Consider the following 22,716-nt stretch of genomic DNA (forward strand, 5'->3'; position numbering starts at 1 on the left):
CTGACCATGTTATGAGTGATGCAACATGTGAGGTCAATAAACAGTGCATTGCTGGGTGTAAATTATAGTTCCTTCAGGTAACTATAACTGCTTAATTTTAATGGTTTGCACGAGTGAAATCTGAGACTAACTATAATGTCCCTGTAACCTTTGTTTTTTTCTGTAAACTTCTAAGGTTTTTTTAATTCTGTTTCATAACTATAACATCCCTGTAATCTTTGTTTTTTTATAGTGAATTTCTAAGGTTTTTTTACATTTTATTTCCTGTAACCTTTGAGTGTGGGTGTGTGAGTGGCTGTATAGGTAATTGAGTGGGTGTGTGAGTGACAGTATCTGTGAGTGGGTGTGTGAGTGGTTTTGTGAGTGTGTTAGTGGCTGTATGGGTCTGTGAGTGGGTATGATAGTGTCTGAGAGGATCTGTGAGTGAGTGTGTGTGTCTGAGTGGGTTTGTGAGTGGGTGTTTGAGTGTCCAAGTGGGTGCCTGACTGGGTGTGAGAGTGTGTAAGTGAGTGTACCAGTGGGTGTATGAGTGTCTGAGTAGGTCTGTGACTGGGTGTGACAGTGTCTGAGTGGGTCTGTAAGTGGGTGTTTGTGTGTCTGAGCGGGTTAGTGAATGGCGTGGGTGTGTCTGGGTCAGTGTGAGTGTGTCTGAGTGGGTCAGTGAGTGGGTGTGAGTGTGTCTGAGTAGTCTGTGAGTGGGTGTATGAGTGTCTGAGTGGGTCTGTGACTGGGTGTGACAGTCTGGGAGGGGGTCTGTGACTGGGTGTATGACTACCTGAGTGGGTCTGTGACTAGGTGTGATGGTGTCTGGATGGGTATGTGACTGGGTGTGTGAGTGTCTGAGTGGGTCTGTGACCGGGTGTTAAAGTGTTTGAGTGGGTATGTAAGTAGGTGTTAGTGTCCAAGTGGATGTGTGACTGGGTGCATAAGTGTGTGAGTGCGTTTGTGAGTGTATGTGAGATGGTCTAAGTGAATCTACCAGTGGGTGTGACAGTATCTGAATGGGTCTGTGGATGGGTGTAAGAGTATCTGAGTAGGTCTGTTAGTGGGTATATGAATGAGTAAGAGAGTTTGTGTGTGTGCATGTTTTTCAGCAGAATTTGCGAATCCGCTGTTATTTTACACAGGGTCTGTGCTGAACGTCGCTATGGATCCGCAATCCCTTGCGCGTTCTGAAAACGCTGTGGGGTACTTTCTGATCCATCACGGGGTCCCTAACAGGCCCCTATATTGCACTCATGGGGCCAGGGTACCTCTACACTGACCCCTTCTACTTCATTACATCTGAAGTTTTCTAAACCGGGACCATTTCCTGATATCAAAAATGGCGGCCACAACTTTCTACTCTGGCTGCAACCAGCCAATCATGACGTTGCTGGTGGCGCGTTGCATTGCGGATCCCCCCAGGGGATCCACGGAGGGTCTGTGTCCCTATATATCTGTATTTTTTTTCCATTAATATCTCAAAAACTACTGAACGTATTTACACCAAATCACAAAAAGCACACTAGGCCAAGATCTAGCTTTCTGCCAAATTTGGTGTAATTCTGTTCATGGGTTCGGGCTGTAGTCTTGTCTAAAATCTCAATTGGAATTATCATGGGATAAGCACTTTTAGAGACCCCCCTTTTTCTCAGCCCCCCCTCTGTCTGTCTGTCTGTCTGTCTGTCTGTCTGTCTGTCTGTCTGTCTATCTGTCTGTCTGTCTGTCTGTCTGTCTGTTTATCTAACTAAATATATATATATAACCTACTGGCAGTTGCTAGTAGGTAGTTATAGTTAGGACCTAAGTTTCCATAGGAAAAGCGTTTTTGTTTTGCTAATAACTTTGGTGCTGCATGGCGAATCTCCACAAAATGTTAACAAGACATCTTCTTTTTGGTTCAGCTGCTGTGTTGAAAGTTTCAGGGTGATCTGTCGAGCGGGGGCTGAGAAAAAGGGGGGTCCCAAAAACGTATTTTCCCCATGTTAATTCTATGGAGATTTTTCATTTTTTGAACACGTCTGCAGCTCAAACTTCTGAATGGAATTACACCAGAAAGCTAGATGTTGGTCCAGAAAGCATGCTTTTTGTGAGTTAGTGTAAATCCATTCAGTAGTTCTTTAGATATTTATCTTTAAAAAATATAGATATCTCTGGGTCTTGCAGTGGACTCGCGAATCCTACTAAAATTTGATTGCCTGCCAACACTTCAACCAGGAAGTGTTGGCAGCCATCTTGAGACTTGGCTTGGCTTGAAGCCGAATCCCAGAAAAAAAGTTTTAAAAAAAGAAAAGGGGGCAGGGTAGGAATACCTTGACCACCAGATCTGGTGTGGGTGGGTCCCTGAGGGACCCAACAAGGGTTTAAAGCATTTTTGAAATTTTTGCTACAGATCCGCGAATCTGCTGCAACATTTAAAAAAAAAGCAAGCACGACTCCCACGCGTGCTATAAAATAACCCCTGGGTGAGCCAGGTCCCGGGGCCATATGCTAACTATAGGAGAGGGGTGCATGGGTCCCCTTCCTAGGGCTTATCAAAAACCCAGGAACACCACCTCCCTGGAGACTGCCTGGGATTGCTGAGAGGTGGTTGGAGGCCATTCCCCCTTTCTACACTGCTCCGAATACGGGCCTCTTTGCACATTGCCGATGGGGAGATGAGGTTCCCTTCTCTCCTGAGGGCCCTTATGACTAAAGTGGACTTCTTGCCCCAAGCAGCAGTGCGCCAGGTGGTGCGCTTGCAGAGTGGTGGAGAAAGGGGGTGCGGCATTTTGCGATCTCTCTGCAATCCAGCTGTGTGGGTCTTACTGGAGGTAACAGGAGGGCTAGTTGGCCCCCAAGGACCCTCAAGATCCAAGGGGGACTTCATCGCCCAACTAGTAGTGCACCAGGAGGCATGTTTGCAGAGTGGTGGAGAAAGGGGGCATGGCTCCCAAAAACCTCTCAGGAAACCCACATGCTGGAGGTAAAAGGAGTGTTAGTTTGCCCTTAGGAACCTCAATAGCCAAGGGGACTTTATCCCTATACTATTAATGCACCAGGAGGTGTGTTTACAGAGTGGTGGTGAAAGGGGGCTTGGCCTCCTACCTGGTCTCAGTAATCCTGCTGTATTGGACTTACTGGAGGCAACAGAAAGGGTAGTTACCCCCAAGGATATCCTTGAGGGCCAACTACCCCACCTAGTATTTCCAATAAGTCTCACACAGCGGGATTGCTAAGAGGCCTTCAAAGGCCAAGCCCCCTTTTTACATCACTCTGCAGATGTGGCTCATGGTGCACTACTGGTTGGGGGATGGAGTCCTCTTTACTCCTGAGGGACCTTGGGGGCTAGGAAGCCCTCCTGGTACCTCATGTAAGTCCTACACGGCGGAATTCCTGAGAGCTGATTGGACGCTCAGCCACCTTTCTCCACCACTCTGTATACGCGACTACTAGTTAAAAAACCACAGAAATTCACAGAAAAAACCAAAGGTTACAATGACGTTTTAAGTTGGGGAATTAATTCCTCTTCAATCCTGAGGTCCCCTGGGGGCCAACTAGTCACCAGGTACATCCAGTAAGCGCCACGGAGCTGCGTTGCAGTGTTGTAAAAAGGGGCGTGGCCTCTGAACATTTCTCTGCAACGCAGCTCCCTGGTGCATACTGGAGGTACCTGGTGGGCTAGTTGGCTCCCAGGGACCCTCAGGATTGAAGAGGAACTAATTCTCCAACTTAAAACGTGCCACAGGGCGTGTTTGTAGACATGTCACCTCAGGCCCCACCCCCTTCCTTCACCATTGTGCAAACTCGCCCCCAGGCGAGTTGTAAGTTGGGGAATTAATTCCCCTTGAATACTGAGCGTCCCTGGGGGCCAACTAGCCTACCAGCTACCTCCAGTATGCACCAGGGAGCTGTGTTGCAGAGAGGTGTTCAGAGGCCACGCCCCTTTTTACACCTCTCTGCAACACAGCTCTGTGGCGCTTACTGGAGGTACCTGGTGAGCTAGTTGGATCCCAGGGAACATCAGGATTCAAGGGGACTTTATCCGCCAACTCAAAATGGCCACAGGTGTGTTTTTGCTCAGTGGTGAAGGGAGGGGGCGGGCCTGAGGTGACATGTGTACAAACACACCCTGTGGCACGCTTTAAGTTGGGAAATTAATTCCTCTTCAATCCTGAGGGTCCCTGGGGGCCAACTAGCCCACCACTTACCTCCAGTAAGCGCCACTGCGCTGCGTTGCAGAGAGGTGACCCAGGCCATGCCCCTTTTTACAACACTCTGTAACATAGCTCTGTGGTGCATACTGGAGGTACCTAGTGGGCTAGTTGGACCCTAGGGACCCTCAGGATTCAAGGGGTCTTAATCTTCCAACTTAAAACGGCCACAGGGCGTGTTTACACAGTGGTGAAGGGAGGGGGCGGGGCCTGAGGTGACGTGTGCAAACACGTCCTGTGGCGCGTTTTCAGTTGGGGAAATAATTCTCCTTCAATCCTAAGGGCCTCAGGGGGGCAACTAGCCCACCAGGTGCTTCCAGTAAGCACCACTGCACTGCGTTGCAGAGAGGTGGTCCAGGCCGTGCCCCTTTTTACACCTCTCTGCAATGCAGCTCTGTGGCGCTTACTGGAGGTACCTAGTGGGCTAGTTGGACCCTAGGGACCCTCAGGATTCAAGGGGACTTAATCTCCCAACTTAAAACGACCACAGGGCATGTTTACACAGTGGTGAAGGGAGGGGACGGGGCCTGAGGTAACGTGTGCAAACACGTCCTGTGGCACGTTTTCAGTTGGAGAAATCATTCGCCTTCAATCCTGAGGGCCCCTGGGGGGCAACTAGCCCACCAGGTGCTTCCCGTAAGCGCCACTGTGCTGCGTTGCAGAGAGGTGGTCCAGGCCGTGCCCCTTTTTACACCTCTCTGCAACGCAGCTCTGTGGCACTTACTGGAGGTACCTAGAGGGCTAGTTGGACCCACGGGACACTCAGGATTCAAGGGGAGTTAATCTCCCAACTTAAAACGGCCACAGGGTGTGTTTACACAGTGGTGAAAAGAGTGGGCAGGGCCTGAGGTGACGTGTGGAAACACGCTCTGTGGCGTGTTTTCAGTTGGGGAAATAATTCCCCTTCAATCCATAGGACCCCTGGGGGCCAACTAGCCCGCCAGGTGCTTCCAGTAAGCACCACTGCGCTGTGTTGCAGAGAGGTGGTCCAGGCCATGCACCTTTTTACACCTCCCTGCAACGCAGCTCTGTGGCACTTACTGGAGATACCTGGTGCACTAGTTGGACCCAAGGGACACTCAGGATTCAAGGGGACTTTATCCCCCAAATAAAAAAAGGGCCACAGGGCGTGTTTGCACACGTCACCTCAGGCACCCCCCTCCCTTCACCAGTGTGCAAACGTGCACTGTGGCGCGTTTTAAGAGGTAGTTTTAATCCACCTGCCCTATTATGTACTAGGGTCTTACAGAGGAGGTCATGGTAATCACAGGGGTACCCCAACGCATAGTTTTCCCTAGTGTATGTAGGTGTTTTCACTGTATTCTAAGTGGCTTTTAGCATAGCACTGGCTCTAGGCCTGGTTTGTCAGATTCAGTTACCACCAGTACCCGTCTGAAAAAGATGTGGGCACATGAGGACTTTGTGCTCCTCTGTTGAATCTTTCTGCACATCTCTTTTTCTTCCTGCAGTTTTCTTTTCTTCTTTCATCACATATCCTACCTCTGTAGGCATAGTTAGAAACTAGCATTTAAAAAACCTTTGAAATTCACTGAAAAAACCATAGGTTTCAGGCACGTTATAGTTAGAAATTAGCATTTAAAAAACCTTTGAAAGTCACTGAAAAAACCATAGGTTTCAGGCACGTTATAGTTAGGAATTAGCATTTAAAAAACCTCAAAAATTAACTGAAAAAACCATAGGTTTTAGAAAAAGTTATAGTTAGCTGGACATTTCACTCGTACAAACCCCGTGAAAATCCCCCCGTTATAGTTAGTTCAGCTAACTATAACTTGCGCCCCCGCATTGCACTGCTGATGAAGTTGCATATTACATCACTCATGACATGGTCAGTGACATCACTGATGACATCACTGATGACATCTCAAATGACATCACTGATGACATCATTCAGTGACTGTGTGTTTCTCTAAAGTTTAAATACGTTTTAATATATATAGGGAAAGGCGTGTTGAAGAATGAGTGGGTGTATAAGTGTCTGAATGGATGATTTACTAGGTGTGTGACTGACTCTATAAGTGAGTGATTAAACATAACTTACTGAATGCATGGGTTAGTGACTAAATTGTGTGAATGTCTGTATTCGTCTGTCTGTTGGTGTGTAAGCGGCTGCATGGTTTTGGGAATAGCTGCATGAGTGTCGATATGGGTTATTGATTGGTTGTCTGAGTATCTGTATGGGTGCCTGAGTGTTTGCGTAGATGGGTTGTGTATGACTGTGCATAGATGTGTGAGTGGGTGATTCACTGGGTGCATGGTTTTAAGAGTGCATCTGTGATGGACTGTATGGGTGGGTGAGTGTATGTATGGGTGTGTTAGTGATTGAATGTATATCTCAGTGGTACATGTGTGAGTATCTACATATGTAAAAGGCAGTGTATATGTGTGTTAGAGTATATAAATGGCTATATGTGAGAGTGTGATTGTGAGAGTGGCTGTATGGATGAGTGTGTAATTGTATCAGTGATTGTATAAGAGCGTAAGAATGTGGTAGTATTTTAATGAGTAAGTGAGCTGGTGTGTGTATAACTGTATAGGTGAGTAAATGGGAGTGTGATTAATTATTTGCATGACTGACTAGGTGTGTGAGTACCTCTTTGGATGAGTGGCGGTGTGTGAGTGTCTATATAGGTGTATAAATGCATATGATAGTCCTGTACTGAGTGACTGTAAGTATGAGTGACTGTACAGGTGAGTGAGTGGATGTGTGTGTAGACTTAAGAATCAATGAGTGGGTATGTAGTTATTGGTATTGGAGTATCTATGGTTTTGAGAATGGCCGTCTGTAATTTTGAGTGGGTGTATCAAAGGTTATATTAGGGTGTGAGAAGATGCATGAAATTATCACATAGATGATGTCATCAGTGATGTCATGAGTGATGTCACTGACCATGTCATGAGTGATGTAATATGTGACGTCATCAGCAGTGCATTGCGGGGGCGCGAGTTATAGTCAGCTGAACTAACTATAACGGGGAGAATTTCATGGGTTTTGTACGAGTGAAATGTCCAGCTAACCATAACTTTCTCTAAAACCTATGTTTTTTCAGTGAATTTCTAAGGTTTTTTAAATGCTAATTCCTAAATATAACGTGCCTGAAACCTATGGTTTTTTCAGTGAATATATATATCCGAGATAGTTTCTCACAGTAATTCCGGCCACATCCACCTATTGGAGATAGTGCAGGACAGCGGGTGTGAGTCCCGCTCGAAAATGTCAAAGACCAATCTTGCGTAGATGAAAAAGATAAAGAGCCTTCACACAGTGTGCCGGTTTCAGTAGATATTTAACGGCAACGCATTTCAACCCTGCCGGGTCTTTGGCACGGCCTTTCTTTTGACACAGTGCACCAATCCTTTATTTGTAAAAACAATAGTGATAAACTTAAAAAACCTACTATGGAAAAGAAAAATGGCAAATAATATGCATAAACTTTGGTTTTCAAGGAATTTTAAAAATACAATGTAATGTTATGTACATACATTCAAATTGAACTGTATATAACAAAATTCATAAAGGGGATACCTCTATCTGTTGATATGTCACAGTGACAGATAGCCTGCTTGCCAAGTGGCTCCTTAAACATAATGGCTCCCCACACTGAACCAAAACCAACTAATATAGACAAATGTTGGGCATACTGAGACACATTGCAAGTGCAAAGCCAAGTGGCTAATTAAGTATAACTGCCTAAAAATACAAACAAAATAATTTCGGCAAAAAAGAGCAGGGAACCCGGAGTAGTTTCCTGTTAAATATATAAAATACAAGTATTTTGTAAAGCGCAAACTATTACCCCTAAGGGTGTCAAGGCCCTGGGGGCCGTCTGGAAGATTAAGCGAGCTATTGCCCAGAGTCACATGGTGCTGGGCCCAGGCGTTCCGGAGTCCGCCGCCCTGGCCGCTGTGCCACATCTCTTCCCTGGAGAGCAGCTCCTTTGGATGGAACACTCTACAACATCACCATCACTCCAAATTTGCTCACCAAAAAAGTTTTGTTTTTCTAGCAGAGTTTTTAAAGTGTTGTAAAGTGTGCCATTCAAAGGAGCTGCCCTCTACCTAAGATGTGGGAACTGCCCTGTTCCTTTTTGCTTATAATATGGAAAACTGGATGAAATCCTGGGTAAATTGTTCCAAATCCTTTAGATTTTATATCTGGATGAGATTTTACCTAAATTGGTGCGTATCCTTTAGAGGAGTGTGATGCCGAACAGGCGCTACACTTACAGGCTTTACAGCATATTCATGATCTCTGTAGACCCACCCAAAGTAATTTTTTCCATGCACTCTAGGAATTGATTTAACGATGCCAACTGGAAATACATATTTAATTCCTTGGAAAAAATACCAGACATGGTTGCTGTCTCCAACCACTTGTTTACACCTCTAAAAAAGCTAATTTGTACATGAAACAATGACATGCTTTCTTTTCCAGTCATTGATAAGTCTTGTTTTCTGAAGTATCTATTTGTTGTAAAAGCTGACAATGGGTAAATCCCTTCTGAACTTTTCGTTTTTTTGTTTTGTTTTGTTTTTAAACAGGGTTCATTAAAGTTACAGGAACTTCTCAAGTACCACATTGTGCCTTCGACTGAGGTGGGTGCAATATACTATAATGTGAATACAATCAATAGCATAAGATGTGAATCCTGAAATGCGGACCAATGAATATGTACAGGGATGTGAGTATCATAAGTGCAGCAGGCACAGTGACACCGAGCTGCGAGTTTAATAGTCTACTTGGTGCAGCGGGCAAAAGGAGCAAAGTAGCGCCACTTACTTTTCTATGGCACCCTTGCATCTACGCTGAGTACATGTAAAAGTATTAGAACAATGTTCCTGGATCAGTCGGCATTTGAGCTATGACTTTGTAACCCATTTTCATTTCATTTTTCATTTTATTAGTCTTTATTTCGACCAAATTGATCATAAAAGACACGAATATTGGCAACATCACATAGATAAAATCCCTTATTCTTTAGGGACTTTTACAGAAATATAATAATACGTATATTAAAAAACATATTAAGAACAGCGAGTATCCACTAAAAAGACTGACCAATATGAATCCCTGTTAAAAATGTTTAAAAAGGACGAGCCAAAAGGAACTTTTCTTAAAATAGAGAATACCAGCAAGCCCCTATGCAAATATACAAATATAAAACATTTATAAATATATATATATAGGCCATATTTAGCGATGCCAAATAAAAGAAACTAAGCAGAAGACAGAACACTAGAGTTTACTGTCGCAGTCTGCTTGTTTTTTTTTTTCAAACTGTTGCCTTATTCTCCAAGCCCATCCCAAAAATGTTGCTATGGCTATTACAATTGCCTCTTGAGTACTGGACTTTAATATTCTTAGTGCAACCTGTAGCTGTAAAATCTTTGTTTCGGCATAATAGCCATAAAAGAAGAACATATATATAAGATGAACCCCAAAACTAGTTATATTATTAAAGACAGTTAAAAATGTGAGAAGGAAACTTTATATCCAGATTAGCGATTTATGCAGTTTTCAGTAGTACTCGTTGCTTAAACCACATAGCAGCCAGGAATTTTGAAACAGCAAATACGGTGGATCTCGTCACATCTGATTTGAGTATTCGGAATGCATTCATGCAGTGAGCGAACCCCAGATTTTTACACAAAGGTACGAGCCAATACCTTATAGGGTTTCTATAAGCCGGGCAAAAAAATAAAACATGAAGTTCATTTTCATTATCGCAATTGCAACCGGGACAATTCATTGGAGGAGAGGTAGACCACCTGGTCGTAAATGCTCCAAGCGGTAGGGTTCCATATCTCCATTGCAGATACAGTTTCCTGGCTAAAATGGGGTAAATGTCATCTAAAAAAAGTTCAAAGTTATATACATGTTTAATCTTCAAAAAAGATTCTGTGAGAGTGCCCACCTCTTGATTATGGAGGAGAGAATCCAACTTACTATCATAGAACAATCTAGAGAGGTGTTTGCGAGAGATCGCGTTGCAACTATTCAGAGGGTCTAATACCCAGATCTAACCTCAATGGGAGGAGTGGAGTGCTGGATGGTAGGGCTAATAGTTTTCTTAGAAATTTATTTTCAGTCATGCTGATGTCAGACTTACAAACATGACCCCATAGTTCACCCCCATACATCACCGCACCCCTGGCTTGTGTTTTATAAATCTCTAGTGGTGGTCCTATTGGCTTTATGGTCGACTTGTTAGCAAGCTTTAGAATGCCCCCTGCCAACTGTGTCAATTTCAGTTGGGACTTGGTTTGCTGGGGGGGCCACGTCATACTCTCATTGATAGTTACCCCTAAGTAATCAAATATCTGAACCCTCTCCAGTCTTGTAGTGCCTATTTTTGGATTGGGGCGAGTAGTTGCTGGTGGATTGAAAATCATAAATTTAGTTTTTAGTGCATTGATCTCCACTCCCCGCTCAAGGCAAAAAGACTCAAATCCATCCAGTATGCGTTGAATCCCCATTGGGGATTTTGAGAGCAGGAGGGTGTTGTCTGCAAACATAATTGCTGGCACCCGATTTCCCGCCAGCTTTGGGGCATTAGTGTTTCGAACCGTATTCAGATGAGTGATCTCTCCGTTGACATAGAGGCAGAACAGGGTCGGTGCCAAAACACAGCCCTGCCTTACCCCCCTGTCAACGGAGAATCGTGTTGGCAAGGCTCCATCCTTCCCACACCTTACCCTGGCAAATTTTCTTCATGGAGCCTCATCAAAATGTGCAAAAGATGATGCGGTATACCCAACTCATAGAGCACAGACCACAATTTCTGGCGTGGGACCAGATCGGAGGTGGCGCAAAGGTCCACAAACACCATATAGAGGCTGCCACCCTCCAGTGTAACCGTCTTCCAAAATAAAAGAGATAGACAGAAAATCTGATCCATAGTGGACGTGTTTTTCCTAAATCCCGCCTGGAATGGGCTCATTACCGAATGCTCATCAATCCAATCCTGCAGATGAGTTAAAATTAACCTCGCAAAGATCTTTTGCGGAACATCTATAAGGCTGATGGGCCTGTAATTGGCTGGGAGCAGAGGAGAGCCCCTCTTAAAAATAGGGACTATCTCTGCGCCCAGCCAAGTACAGGGCACCTCCATGCCTTTCAGGATGGCATTTTACAAGATGCACAAATATGGGGCCCATATCCTTGGTTCGTGTCTAAAGAGGTCACCCGGGAGTTTATCTAATCCCGGGGCTTTACCAGGTATAACTTTACCAATTGCTTCATGGACCTCTTCTAGCGTAAATTCGAACAGCGCCTCGGATGAGGTGGATATAAGCATGTTCCTATCAATCCCCCGAGATTCAAAGCCCTCATCTGAGCTGTACAGGCTCCGGAAGTGCTCCTCCCAAGCCTCCGCTGCTATATTGGGTTCAATTGCCGACACCGGCTCCCCAGAGCCAGTGTTGACAATGGACCAAAATTTCCGGTGGTTTCTAGTTGCGTGGGCAACTGTCAAATTTGTCCATTTATCATGGTCCCACTCAGTCTTTGCACACTCAAGCAGTCGTCTATATTCAACTCTCCTTTCTTTTATTAAGAGTTTGTTGTTGTTCTGCTTGAGTGCCTGTATAAGCTTTGAGTTAGACTTTCTGCAGGAGGCGTTGTACCAGGAGGACTGATTAGCCCTCTTGGTCCGTCTAGGTGCCGGACGGTTCAACACTTCAGCCAGGGTACTTACTAAGGCAACATGAAGTGCCTGGAGTTTAAGGTGGTAATCAGTGGGGCAATGTTGAGCAATTAAAGCGCTTACCTCATCAAATACGGGAACTATCCCTAGATATAGATTGTATAGTTCTTCCGACTGACTTTGCGACTGTTGTTAGAAATGGCCAGCCTAGTGCCTAAGTCCACAGGGCTCGTGCGAGTTTCGTTCTGAAAACCAGCCAAGCTTAACTCCAAAATCAGGGCGTTGTGGTCGCTCTCAATTCTGGGGGAAACAGCAAAGTCGAAGACCCTGGGCCACAGCCTTGTTTCAACCAGGATGTAGTCCAGGCGAGACTCGTGGCCCACTTTGTTAAATGTACACTTTGCTGGCGTGTCCGAAGACGTGCGGCCATTGCAAGCCCTGATTGAGTGATTCAGGGTTAGAGAAGTAATTTGAATGGCTAAGGGAGACCATGACCCCAAATCTGGTGCCTGGGGTAACGGAATTGCCCAATGGTCGTCCTCTGCCATTGAATCACCATCCCTTAAACCGGCCAGTGGTTCAAAATGGCAGTTCAAGTCACCCCCAACCACAAGGTATACATCACTAGGAATAGTGTGTAAAAAAGACGACAATTCCTCAATGGTTGGAGATTCCTTAGCACCACTAACCGGCCGTGCGTATACATTAACAAGAGCGAGTTTAGATAGGTTAGGCCATTCAAGCACAACACATCTTGAGAATGAGTGGTCATTGGTGTAGCCCTACAACCCAAATGTGAACCCACCCAGATGATGAGGCCCCCTGACGGGCGCCCCTTCCCTCCCCAACATGCCGGCACACTAAAAGAAGCAAAGCCCCTACGTAGCTGGTTATCTCGGGCCCATGTCTCCTGGAAAAGGCATACGTCGCTATTATCAATAAAGGATCCCCATTCTGGGCACGTTACTTTGTTAGGCAGCCCTGCTACATTCCAAGACAATATTCTGAGTAAAGAGCATGAAGTATCCCGGGGGGAGCTAAGAATCCCTGCCCCTTGCCCAATGCTCCCTTGTGTCATAGCTTCTCCTGCCGGAACAACACATGGGTCGGGTGTTTTGTCAACTGGGAATAAATCACTAGAGTCCAGATTAGCAAATAGTGAAGGGGTTTCCAGAGGTGTAGAGTTTGTGATCTCTCTACTAGGGCCCATATAGCTACCTGCTCGATTGTATCCTTATGTCTCTTTATCTGAAGTTGATAGTTTGGACCCTCCATTATTGCACCCAAGCCCCACACTGACCCCCTGGTTTGCGTACAGTCAGTCCACCAAGTCCAGGCAGCTGTACCGATTGAAAGTCAAAATGTGGGGAAGTTTATGTGGTTGGGTCAACCCAGCCCTGTTGTTCTTAGCCTTACCTCTATATACCTCTCCCGTCCAATCAGAATCCCACCCGTAGTTGTAACATACGGAATTAGAAGGATAGAAATAGGTCAAGGGAAATGGTTGTATGGTGGTAACAGTATCGCTATGGGCCCAACCACATATGTGGGATACTGTACGGGGGTCCCTAAAATTTACCAAAACACAGTCACCTTTGATGGTCTTTGGACTGTGACCCACCCAGGAAACCCTGCGGACCATGATTATCTCGCTACTAGCATAAGGTGGAAGCGGTCTGTTCTTATTTAGCCAGTCCGCAACTTTATTTTTGAGAGAATTAAAAGATTCCTCATTTGAGTCTGTTAACTCGGGTACCCCAGTGAGAACTACATAGGGACTGGATTCCGGGGGAAGATCCATTCTGGTCTTATGAATTAGGGCCGAACCCTGAGCATGATGGAATAGCTCTTGTGATTTATCCTTAATATTCGTAGTCGTGACTGCACCCTTGTAGTTATGATTACGATTGGAGACACAAGTATCCCGACTACCTACCTCTATTGGGAGGGGCGGGGGTGGTGACACTAGATGGTTTGGTGTTGGTTGCCCTGCCTGGGTATTGCTTGATGTGGCACCCTGATCTACAGGAGTGATAGTTTTTGGGCAGTTTACTTTAACTGAGGTTGCCTTCTCAATATTCCCTAGCCTAAGCTGTATCTGGTGAAGTCTCAACTCGAGGGGGTGAATAATGGACCTAAGGAGATCTCCCATTTTTTGGATAAGTAAGTCCTCCCCAGCTGGTGTAGCTATGGGGGAGGTCCCTTCTCTTAGATTAGATGTAAGTATGGTGTCTGGTACATTGATGTCAGGGGTGGTGGGAGCCTCCATATCCTTATCCAAGACAGAATGGTCAATAGTATTGGAATGTTTAGGAAGCTTAGACAGCCGTCCACCACCCTTTTGAGGACCAAGTTTTCTCTTAGGGACCGCCCCCTCCCGATTCCCCCGTGCCTGTCGTATGACAGGCCTGGGTGGGATATCCAAAACCATCATGTCCCCATTGACTATAACTGGGCTGGACTCAAGAACAGTTGGTAAAAGTTTTGCACCAGTCACTAATGGTATGACCAAATTCGGCAAGGATTCCGAGCATTGGGAGGTACCCATGGTGTCAATGATGTCAATAGCCAGCGTATTACATGTACGGTCCGGTGCGGTCCGGTCCGGTGAGCGTACATTTGCAATATGGCCCAGTGAGGATCTTTTGGCTGCGGCAATGTCCAAAGAAAGCCGGTGCTCCATCAAAGTTATTTCGTGGCCTAGCAAAGAGTTGGCTCTGGAATTAAAAGTATCCAAGGTCCCAGTCACATGACCACCTGAAGTAGTAACCTTGTTGCTTCTTTCTCGTGCTTCTGCCATTGGGAACAAGAAGAGAAAACAAAAAAGAGAAGGTGCCCGGTCCCGGTCCTGATCCCGGTCCCGGTACCCAGTCTAGTCTCCTCTGGTCTAGAACAGGGCTAGAACGGAACCTTGGCAGCACGTAAGATCAATGTGTCTCAATAAGCTACAGGTGAAGAGTGCCGGAGATTGGGAAGAGAAACAAGCTGGGGGTGATTATCAGGCTGATACTCGCAAACCCGGTCTCAATCGGCACAAAAAGAGCAAAGGAAAACAAAACCCCAATCACCACCAGGGCAATCCGCAACCAGTATGTCGCCGCTAGCGGGAGGCAGACACAAGCAGTTAGTACTCTTTCGTTCTCTTTAACAAGGTTTGATGGATTTTAAAAGTGCTTGATGACTCCAGTGATGTAGGTTGCTATTTGGGGGGAAATCGCAAATAGGCAGTCACAAGGCAGTCACAAGGCAATTAGTTCTCTTTAACAGGATTTGGCGAGTTTTAGAAATACTTAGTGACTCCAATGGTGACGGTGGCGGCTCCAGTGATGTTAATAACTGTTGGTGGAGGTGATGCTTGATAAAGATGCTGGCTGGAGCGTCTAAACCCCTCTGATAGCTTCCACTGGGCTACCACTGGGCTTTTGTCAGCTGCCCGGTATATACTGATGAGGATGTAGGGCAGCAGGTAATTGCTCCCCCCGGGGGATGAGGAGATGGCAAAAAAAAAAAAGGGGAGCAGGGCACACTGGGGCGCCGCAGCCGCACCCAACCTGGTTGGGCCGCTTCCGTGGTGCACCTGGGCAGAACACTCTGCGGCCTCCAGTAGTGGAGGTTGCGCTCCACCCCCTGCTCTCTCCCCACCCGGCTCCTAGCACAGCCTGCTCACTCCTTACCACAGGCTGCCAGGGGCCGATGTTATGACAGAGGCAGCAGTCGGCTGTAGGGCTGTAGGGCTTTGTCCGATGGCTTAGTGTACAAGCCGGATCTAAACTGGGTCTCGGACCTCGATTCACGGATTATGGATGGTCCAGAGACCCCAGGGAGCCCCCAGGCATCTCAGGCAGCGATTACAACTTTGTGAGCTCTGCACACGTCATGACTCAGAGAACAGGCAACAGAAAGGATAGTGGCATCGTCAGGATGTTAGTTTTAAAATGAAGTTTACTTTTTGAGAGATACCACTGTTAGTTGCAGTACTGCTTTGTTGCAAATAATTAAAGAGTAAAACATAAATTATATTTCCAAGCCATTTAACTGGATGTGAGTTTGGAGATAGTGTGCTGAAATACTGTCCACATGGATGTTTCTTTATCTTAGCTTTTTTTTTTTGGTTGAGTTTTATATAGCGTGAACTAGACCTGAAGATATAAGGTATAAGAGCGCTTTACATGAGCACCAGTTTCGTTACACAAGGACAAATTCATTTTGTTAGGCACAGGGAGAATAAGTGATTTGCCCAAAATCACAGGATGTCAAGTGTGTTGCTGAGACTCGAACTTGGTTGCCCAGCTTCGAGGTCGACCGCTCTAGCCGTAAGGGTACATCCTCTTTCAAGTGAGGAAGTATTGTACATGCTTATACAGTGGTGATGTCCCTCCACTATGCCAAAAAATCCCGCCTGACACTCCGCTCTTACTTTAAAAGCTGAAAATGTCGCTAGGCTAACATCATACGTGAGAATGGTGCAAAGCAGTGCTTCATTTGTAATAAAAATAATGCCAGGGCCCTCGTCAGTAGGCCCCAGCAGCTTGCACCACACATTGTCACTGTAAGCGCTGCCAATGGCAGTACCTACACAACTCCTAACCATCACACTGCTACAAGTGTGACAATTCATACTGTTTGAGGCCCCCACTGTTATAAGAATGACTTGGGTGGCAGGTATTAGTTGTTTACAACATATACCTGCCATAAACCACCATATCAAATTAAGCACTGATGCAAAGGGAGCCCCCTGTAATGTCAGTAGTACCTGGCTTGGTTTTGATGTTATATATGTATATGTGTGGATATATATAGTTTTTTTATAAAAGGGGGTAATGTTTGTGTAAACAACTTTACTCAGATTTTGCCATTTTACGTTGAAATTGTTGCTATTCTTTTTAGCTCGGCGTCGCCAACATTATCCCAAGCCGCAGCGTGATGACCATGGCGAACCAACTTATCTACTTCAACACAAGTAGCAATGTAAGTCCAACACAAGGATGAATCCTGCTGCGTGCAGTGATATACAGAGGCTCAAATTGATAATTGCAATTCTATTATAATGTTTCCTTCGATAAAACCGATATTATATAGTGGAATCCCATCAAGTTTTATTATGGCCTGAACAAGCTCATGTGATGTTGCAAGCCTGAAAAACTTTGAATCCTCTTTTGTTACTCTTACGAGCCAGGTTTTCGCTCTTTCGATGTACCTTGGGGTAGCTTTATTTCAGGTGGCAGACAATGTTCTCTGTAGGCTAGATGGTGCAAATAGTCTTTTTGATTAATTTCGCAGATTTCTCAGATGCTCAAAGTAGTTCATGGATGGACTCCTATAATCTTGAGAGAAACGTCTAGATCTGGCTCACTTATGTGTTGGAGTGCATTGCAGATATTAGTACAGTTTCCAATTGTGTTTAAACTTTCCCAGAATCTGCCGATAGATCTAGTGAACTTACACTGTCTGAAGGATTGCGTCTCTGCAATCAAACAATAGATTTTTGCTCTTGCTTCCATAATGGCAGTATTAAAGAAGTAGCGAATGCTGAACGTGGAGACAAGAACACACATTTTATCCCTGGTTTTGCAATCTGCAAGCACAACCCTTTTCATAGTGAGTTAGGTATGTTCCCCTCAGGAAAGTTTAATAAAATGCAGGTCTAAGCAATGTATTTTATGGCACAATTTCACAGAAATCGGCTACAAAGCTGTAGCCAGTGTGGAAGGAGCATTTGCCAACTATGCAAATATTTCTGGGTGTGCCAGAATTTCAAGCAGCAACAAATCATGTATGCACCAGTCAGAAAATTGTGCAACAGTACTAGATGTATAGCAGTTACTAGTGCCACGGAAACAACAATAATATCTAATAAATTAGCCTCTGCCCCTTCAGATAAAAGCATAAATTGTATGCCAGGAGAAATAAACATTCTGTTTGATGAGGTATAATGCCCATAAGTGCTGTTGTAGAAAAATATATAACTCCAATGGGGCTAATGCTATTACATTGAGAAGTCCTACAACCATGTGCTAATGTGTACTTTGGTATGCATCTGAGTAGTGCTCTAGTACTCAAGAGTGGTGTTACCAAAAATATGATGAGGATGGTCAAATATTCCAGGGTGGCACTAATAATATATTTGTCAGTGTGCCAGCCTAATAGGAATGCCATTGAAACTTGCCAGAGTTCTTCAATGAATGGCATTAGATGGAGCAGAACTTTTGTGAGCAGACTAAGGCAGAGGGTTGTTTGTCCGCAAGTTATTTGTTTAAACTCTCCTGGTTGTGGTCAAGGGCACCTCCATTACAGCATTCACAGTGGAGTTAGGACTGGTTACTCCTAATAAGTAGACTATTGAATTTCTGGGCAATGCAGGAATCTTTAGACTTTGCCTTAGAGGGAAGCAATAAAGGCTTGTGAAAGCAGGACAAGTTTTGTGAGAAAGGGTGAACAGACCTTCTCAAGCTGGATTGAATGCATTTTGGCATACCATAGATTCTATGTTCATGGGCTAATCATGATGATAAAGAAGATAGCCAAGTTAGTCTACATGTAATGGACCACCAATAAGCAGGAGAAGCCAATGTGGAGAAAAAATAACTCGCTGAATATCTAGAAAAGATCCTTCCACTAGATGTAAAAAGGTTGTATGCCAAGTTCAGGGTGTGGCACTGGCAATTAGCAGTGGTGGACGGATGAGTGGCAGAGTTGCGAGAATATATTTACTGATACAGAGATATAACATTGGGGTCAGATGGAGCCTTCTTTCTCCATTTGTCCCTTCAAAGCTGATTAAGGAGAATCTGGTTAAGACCCTCCTCATTGAGAGAAAAATCAGCAAAGTAAGGACAGTACAACATTGCTTATCAATCTCAGAAACTTGACTATTGCAATGGCACACTTTTTTTTTAAAGATTGTGACATTAGAGAAGTTATTTACATCAGAAATGTCAATATCTATGATAAATATTGAGATAAACATGTTATCCAAGCACTCATGCAGGATAGGTATGTAAGTGTTGTCATGCCAAGTGTGGGTCTACTATCAAAGCATTTAATATTCTTCATTTTATGTGTACATATAACTTAGATTTTCTGATGTTTTTAAGTTGCGTCTTAAACTTTTTAACTATTTGAGGTGGTGTTCAGTAGACCAGGACAATATATTGTGCCAGAGTGCAACGCAGAGTACCTGAACTAGAGAGCGCTACAGATTGCTATCCGGTTACTGATTTTGCAGCTCACGTACTAGGGTTACGGATACAGACATTGCCATAATAACAGTGTCCACATTGCCTCAAAGAGGTATATGGCACAAGTCTCTCTTCCACATTGCTAGAATCGAGCACATTTGCCTCACAATGCCATAAGGATACATAAGGAAGCATAAGTAAGCATCTCCCCTCAGGCAGCGTCAGAAATAATGGTTGCAAAGCTCATACTTTAGTGTATACTCGGGTACTCCCTCCACAAATGCCTGTGGTTGTCAACGTGTTCATCTTGTTCCGCATAGAGCTTCCAACATATTGAGTTTTAAATAATATGTATATGCACCACAACCATATGCTAGCCATTGTCATCATATGTGCAGGTACTGCCAGTAAGTATCCGTGTCCTCATATGCCAAGGTATTCTAAACATAAATGCCAGGTGTTACCATTGTATGTACAGGTACTCATAGCAAACACCAGTCATTTACATCAAATGCTCTTGTAAGGAAATGCCCTTTTTGTATGGTCACCCCCAATGGATTGCTGGATTTTATTGCTAGTAAATGAACTCTGAATGCATGGGCACTACCACCCAGTGTCAGGTGATGTACTCTGACTCCTAAAAACATGTAGATTTTGCTAATACCTGATTGACATACTTAACGTACCTATAAGCCCCTAGTAGCTGTCCTGTAAGTTAAATGTCAGTAGTGGACTACAGCACTTATTGTTCCACCACTAAAATGACAAGTGAAAATAGGACTCTAGGCCTGCCAATGCAGCCATGCTGGGCAGTTTTAAAACAGCCATTTCAACTTGTTAAAATCCCTCTTTTGTCAGGCCCAAACCTTCTTTTTAAATAGTAGTAAGTCACCCCAAAAGTAGGCTCGACCTGCCCTAAGGCAGGGTACGTAGCATTCAAAAGCAGGACAAATGTATTTAATGTTTTTATACATGTACTTGCTCCAGCGCTGAATACCAAAATCCCCATTCTACATCACAGACCACAGATCCTCTTCAACCAACATTCATTCACTCATTCACTGGTGGGGCCCATAACACCAATCATTCATTCTACTTTTAGATCAATGGTCCTCGAGAGAGAGAGAGGGGAATTCTTTTCTCCATTCCATGCGCTGGAAAATGGGAGGAAAAATGTCACCAATCACCTGATGAGTAACAACAAATTCACCTATTCATCCCTACCTCACCAGGATCTCAATATTTTCTTACCTAGCAGTTCCTCCCATACTATTGGCCATGGATCAGCTTAGTTGCTGGGAAAAGCGACACCTAATTCTTCTAAACAATATACATCAATATACTTCAATATTAACCCGACACAGTTTAAATGAAATAAAATGTTTATCTAAATAAAGCATAAGAAAATCATAAAGCATTCATTATTTTGATTTGCATATTTACCTAATCTGGCTAAATGGCGTCCTCTATGTCAAATTCAGATCTTACGTCTCTATGCCCATAAATTGATCAATCAGTTCGTAAATTAATTGGGCATCTGATCAGTCCGTCAGAGTCTCTTGCAAGCAGCTGTCCAGCAGTGTCACCGTCCTCTCCGTCAGCATAACGTCAGGAAATCTGGTAAAGCACGACAAGAGGAATTCTAATGACCCTCTCTAGTCTACTTCTTTTATAGTAAAATCACCAACAAAATGTTACAATACATGTTTTAGAACAAATCCGATTGGTGGAACCAGGATCATTCTTCCTGATTCTCATGCGTTCAATGTTTCATTAGATGTAGTTCTCAATTTATTAATAATTTTGCAATAGTTTCTAGTCCATTCAGGGCATGTTGATTCCCATACGGGTTTGTGTCCATGGTGTCATCAATTATAACAGTTCTTAGTTTAAGGAAGTCCATTGTCTGAGGATTGACACTCCTCCCGATGCGACCTTCACGAGTACAGTCTGCCTGGGGTCAGGACGAGGTTATCGTTGCTCATCTTTTAGCGCAGGCGCACTTCACTCAGTGACTTCTGTATCTCGTCTGTCCGTCAAAATAGGGATGGCAGCCATTTTGTGGCCACTCCAGAAAGGTCAACTTAAGCAAAGAGACACAAAACGTAATTAATACATGAAAATTACTATTAAAATGTTATTCCCTTACTAAACCCTTTATGTGTGTGTATTTATCTAGCAAAAGCAACACGCATTGCGGTTTATACTCACAATTTAAAGCACGATTCACAAATCACATCACAAAAGCAACATATAACATGCAAATTCTAAATATCTGACATTAGTATGCGTACGAAAATTAGTTTACGTATCAATCAGGCCATGCAAATGCGATTCCCACGTGTATTTTCTAATTAGTAATGTTGATCATTCTAACACAGCAAATCATTAATACTATTAATATTAATCAGTTATTCGTTTTATTTCAAAATGATAAAATGGAGGAGGTATACGATTCTTAGGGAAAACCTCACTCCAGCAATCCCCTCTTTGGTGATTTTATCACCACAAAACACCCAAATATAGTACCCTTTTACGGAAATTTGAAATGACTTCTTACTCATAGCTCAAAATTCAGATTCTTCATATTCATCTCTTTTTACTTTCTTATACATACTGTCTTTCCACTCATCTAAGGCTATTTCTTCTAAATCCTTTTCTGGATCTTTTCCTTTTCTCTTAAGTTTATCTCTTTTTATTTTATTATTTGTTTTCTTTTTTCAACAACACATACACTCTAATCTTATCACTAATACTGTAACTATCACACATGTTAATGGAAACAGAATTTTACCTATAACAGTACTACCAATTTTAGCTAAGACATTTTTAATAGCAGCTATTTTCTTTCCCATTCTTGTCCATACATCTTCAACCTCCAGTGGTACAAGTTCATCGTGCAATTCGGTAATATTTTTAATGTAAACCTTTAGATCTTTACTTTTGTCTGGAATGTAAGTGCAACAATGTTGAACTTTCAGCATTCCACAGACTCCACCCTCTTTTGCCAATAGAAAGTCATGGGCAAGTCGATTTTGCATTACCATAGCACGCATGGCAACCATTTCAGTATTAACCAATAAGAATCCATGAGCAGTGCTTGTTGACAAGCGATTCACTACTGTAGACAATCTCCTAATTTTATTTGCATTCAGAGTTATTCCCACTGCCGGTATCAATGCACAAAAGATATCACCCACAATTTCTGCCCAAGATTCTCTCTTTCTACGCACTAAATGACTATTTAAACTATTTACACCCTCTTCTCTGTCCATGTGAAAGATTTTTGGAAATACCAGGCCTACATAACATGTGCCATACCAATGGTCTGGCAAACGATAATATGCCCTGTTCCCGCAGATAAAATATATTCCAGGAAATACTGGATCTCTTCCACCTTTGAATCCCCATCCACCCATGATTCGGTATGTATCATGACACTCACTATTACCTACAAAAAGATTATCATATGCAGTTTGATTCCTTCTTATACAAAATTTTCCCTTCTGAGGCCTCTCTAAAGCTATCGTTGGTGTTGACTCTCCTTTTGTAAGGTGTTTCTCCATTTCTATGTCCCAAGCTGTTTTCTCAACCTTTCCTTCTGATGCCTTTTTGTGCATCTTATGCCTTCTTTCCTCAACCATATTCAAAAATGTCTTTTCTTCTTTCTGCAAACTGCATGTCAAATTATATTTAAAC

The 22,716-nt window shown here is 43.8% G+C and overlaps 1 protein-coding gene across 1 annotated transcript in view; it reads left to right on the plus strand.

Annotated features, from left to right (window-relative positions):
* The window catches only part of LOC146855449 (stabilin-2-like), a 1,111,419-nt gene that overhangs the window by 328,678 nt on the left and 760,025 nt on the right, over nucleotides 1–22,716 (plus strand). The window contains exons 16-17 of the mRNA XM_085653245.1: nucleotides 8,736–8,789; nucleotides 16,727–16,807. Coding sequence (XP_085509371.1) covers nucleotides 8,736–8,789; nucleotides 16,727–16,807 — 135 coding nt within the window. The remainder of the gene's footprint in view (nucleotides 1–8,735; nucleotides 8,790–16,726; nucleotides 16,808–22,716) is intronic.

This window comes from Triturus cristatus, chromosome 4_1, assembly GCF_964204655.1.
Source record: "Triturus cristatus chromosome 4_1, aTriCri1.1, whole genome shotgun sequence".
Classification (NCBI taxonomy): Eukaryota; Metazoa; Chordata; class Amphibia; order Caudata; family Salamandridae; genus Triturus; species Triturus cristatus.